At 49.4% G+C, this 3,419-nt stretch overlaps 1 protein-coding gene across 3 annotated transcripts in view; it reads left to right on the top strand.

The window, feature by feature from the left end:
• Positions 1-3,178: 3,178 nt before the first annotated feature.
• The window catches only part of Atl2 (atlastin GTPase 2), a 56,996-nt gene continuing 56,755 nt past the window's right edge, over positions 3,179-3,419 (top strand). For 2 of the 3 annotated variants that reach the window (XM_055618661.1, XM_055618658.1), the window contains exon 1: positions 3,179-3,335. In XM_055618661.1, the coding sequence (XP_055474636.1) occupies positions 3,218-3,335 (118 nt within the window). In that variant the 5' untranslated portion in view covers positions 3,179-3,217. The remainder of the gene's footprint in view (positions 3,336-3,419) is intronic. The other variant, XM_055618651.1, reaches the window with a different exon arrangement.

The following is a 3,419-nucleotide window of genomic DNA, read 5'->3' as shown; positions in this document are numbered from 1 at the left end:
AGCAGGAACCTGGAGGCAGGAACTGAGGCAGGGGCCACGGAAGAGTGTAGCTTGCTGGCTTCTTCTCCATGGCTTGGGCAGCTGGTTTTCTTAAATCACCCAGGACCATCTGCCCAGGGGTGGCACCTGGCCTGGGCCCTTCTATCATTAATAAATAAAATAAAATAAAATAAAATAAAATAAAATAAATAAAATAAAATAAGAGCTCTCCATACTTGCCTACAGGGCACGCTTATGGAGACTTTTCCTCAATTAAAATTTATTCCAGGAGCATTGGCTATACTTTCAAAGGACCCAGGTTCAACTCCCAGCACCCACATGGTAGCTTACAACTGTCTGTAACTCCTGTTCCAAGGGGTCCAACACCCTCACACAGACAGACATACGGGCAAAACGGCACTGTACATAGCATAAAAATAAATAAGTAATTAAAAAATCTATTCCAAGATGCCTAGTTGTGTGTCAAGTTGATATAAAAACTAGTCAGCACAATTGCATTGTCCATATCTCTATAAAGAGGTTGATTTAAAAAAGTTCTGATTTTGTGTGTGTTCCTTCCTGACTTTGAATAAGATTAAGAAATATGTATGATGCAAAAGGTTACACTCTGAGAAGTGTCATTCATGCTGCCACAGGGAAGTGTAATTCTTTCTGCCGTGGAGTATGCTTTATTACTTCCTGTTTAGCCTTCCTAGATGTCCTTTTGAATAGGTAAGTAGAAATATGTGTATTTTGGTATTTCCTCTCCTCATACAAAAGGTAAGAGTGCACTGAATATGTGTTTCTGCAATTTGCTTTTTTTTTTTTTTTCATGTAAGAATTTTTCTTGGAAATCACTCTAGATCAATTCAGAGATCTTCATTTTTTCCTTTCTTTCTTATAAGAGCTTTAGAGTGATCCATTGTAAGTATTTATCAAAGTTCCTCTAGCTTGGACGTCTAGCTGTCAATCTTTTGCAAGAGCTATGGCAATGGGCAACCCTGGGTGTTGTTGAGAGCTAGAGCCTTATTGTTGGTGTTCAGATGCGTCAACGGGGGTGGGGGAGTGGGGTGGGGTGAGGGGGTGGGGGGGTGGGGTGGGGTAGGGGAAGCAATGTAGGTTTTGTGGCTGTTGTGGAAGTCTTTTGCATAGGGTCACACCACTTTGCACTCCCATCAGCAATGCGTGAGAGGAATGTTCTCCACATCTTTGTCAGAAGAGTGTTATCACAAATTTCTAAATTTTTGTCAAGTTATGTTTGAAGTAGTTTCTATTTGTCATTTTAATGTTTCTCAGATGAATAAAAAGACCCTCAGCAATGGCCAGCCATCTCAGCTGGCCCTGCCCATCCCTTTCTCCACCCTGCACTTGCTGAGGTCTACCTCTCTGACTCTACCTTCTGCCCTCAGCCTGCTGGTGCTGTGGATTATGGTGGTGACCTTTCTCTGCCCCAGCCTTGGCTTTCAATGTTTGTCCTTTAGCTCTTCCCACCTTTGTTTAAGGTCCACTTTTAGAAATTTTCAGTGACTTTGTTATAGAAAGGATTATTCTTTTTCTATTAATTCAGGAAATAATTACATCAGCAATTTTCTTTAACCAGCTAGTTCCCCAATGACTGGCACAGAAAGACTATGATTTATTTTTAAGCTGTAAGCAATGTGCTGGACAGATTCTGAGCTACCCTAATCCTAGTACCTTTAAAACCCATAGAAAGCCAATCACTTGCCAATCTGATGACTCCTGGGGCATCTTCTGCTCCATCAGTGTGTTCCTACAGCCACGTGCTGATCGCCATCTTGCCTTCTCTTCCTCCCCTCTTCCTGGCTTTCTCTCCTCCTGCCACCCTTCTCTCTTCTCCTCCCTCTCTCGGCGTACCCAAGTCTGGGAACCTGAAAAACCTTCCCTACCTTTTTATCAAACAGTCATGGCTTTAGCATCTTTATTTGGCCAGTCAGGGATGGTTGGGGAACATTCCTTATCCTCACACGCTTTCAGGTGATAATTCGACATTCAAACAATGCCCGTAGCTGGGCGGTAGCCAGATCTCTAGGCACTGGAACCAGCATTCGAAAACACAGTGGAACCTTCCTCCAACACACTGTGGATGCCTTCTGCCTACTTTTATCCTATGGGGGAAAAATTCAAGTTGCCTGTTTGTCAGTGTATCCTTTATATGACTTACGCTAACTGAAGGCAGAAGAGCAGCATTTTTGTGGGTTGGACATGAACCAAGCAAGCACCTGGGTAGGCTGCTCAGGGGATAGACACAGTGGGCACAGAAGCTGTTTTCCCAAAGACAGAGCAGGTGATTCAGTAATCCCTAGGCAGTTCAACAAAAGGCCCTCTAGAATGATGTCCTGCAAGGTTTGACGACACTAATGCTTTTATAGAGGTTTCGTGGAGTTAAAGTTTGCCAGGTTTAGGCTTACGTGATGGGGACAGGGCAGCCATTTTGGACACCTGGGCTCCCACCTTTACCAGAGGAAAGGAATTCCTAAAGCAGCTGTGGTTGCGGCACACATCCATGAGGCTAGGAACCGCGCTCCACAGATGCCTCCACAGGTTGACATTTCTGTTACAAAGTTTCCCGAACTTTCTACATGATGTCACTGGATTCCCACAAGGAGGCTCACCGCAGCTAGGATTCATTCTGATTAGAGCGCTGTTTTGGCAGCAGATATGCATAGTTAAGAGTGCAAAGTAGGCTCGGAAGCAGATGGGGAGTTAATGCAAACAAATTGTAGGGGAGTGGTGGGAAGCGAAATCCTTTCTGTGTAGGGCAAAGAAAATACCAGGAGGAGCCAGACTCTAGCTTCGCAGGCCAGAGGTCTGCCAAGCAAGGAGGGAAAGGGTGCAACCGCAAGCTCACGTGCAGGGCACGAGTCAACCTTAGAGACGTGAAGAGGATTGGGGAAGGAGGCACTGGGTTCAGCGGAGGTGCCCTCTCCGCCCTGCGGCAAGGGGGTGTGGCGCCGAGCCCGGGAAGGTGGGGGGGCGGGAGACGGCGGCGCACGCCGCAGCGGGGTCTCCCCAGTTCTGCCCAGAAGCTTGAGGGCTGCGGAGCCGCGGCGGAGGCCGGCCGGGCGGAGGCGGAGCGAGGGCGCCGATGGGCGTGGCGGGGCCGCGCCGTCTGAGGGCGGCGCTAGGACCCGCAGGCCGCCCCGCCGGCTCCCGGGAGGTTGATAAAGCGGCGGCGGCGTTTGACGTCAGTGGGGAGTTAATTTTAAATCGGTACAAGATGGCGGAGGGGGACGAGGCAGCGCGACGGCAGCAGCCGCCCCAGGGGCTGAGGCGCCGGCGACAGACCAGCGACGCGAGTGTCGGGGTTAACCACGTCTCGTCCACGACCTCCCTAGGTACGGGGCCGGCGGGGCCGAGGCCCCGGGGGCGGCCGGGGGTCGGGGAGGCCGCGGCCGCTCGGGCCGGCGGGCACAGGTCTC

This window comes from Psammomys obesus, unplaced genomic scaffold (genome assembly GCF_907164565.1).
Source record: "Psammomys obesus unplaced genomic scaffold, mPsaObe1.curated_primary_1811, whole genome shotgun sequence".
Taxonomy (NCBI): Eukaryota; Metazoa; Chordata; class Mammalia; order Rodentia; family Muridae; genus Psammomys; species Psammomys obesus.
This window is presented reverse-complemented; position numbering and strand designations above follow the sequence as displayed.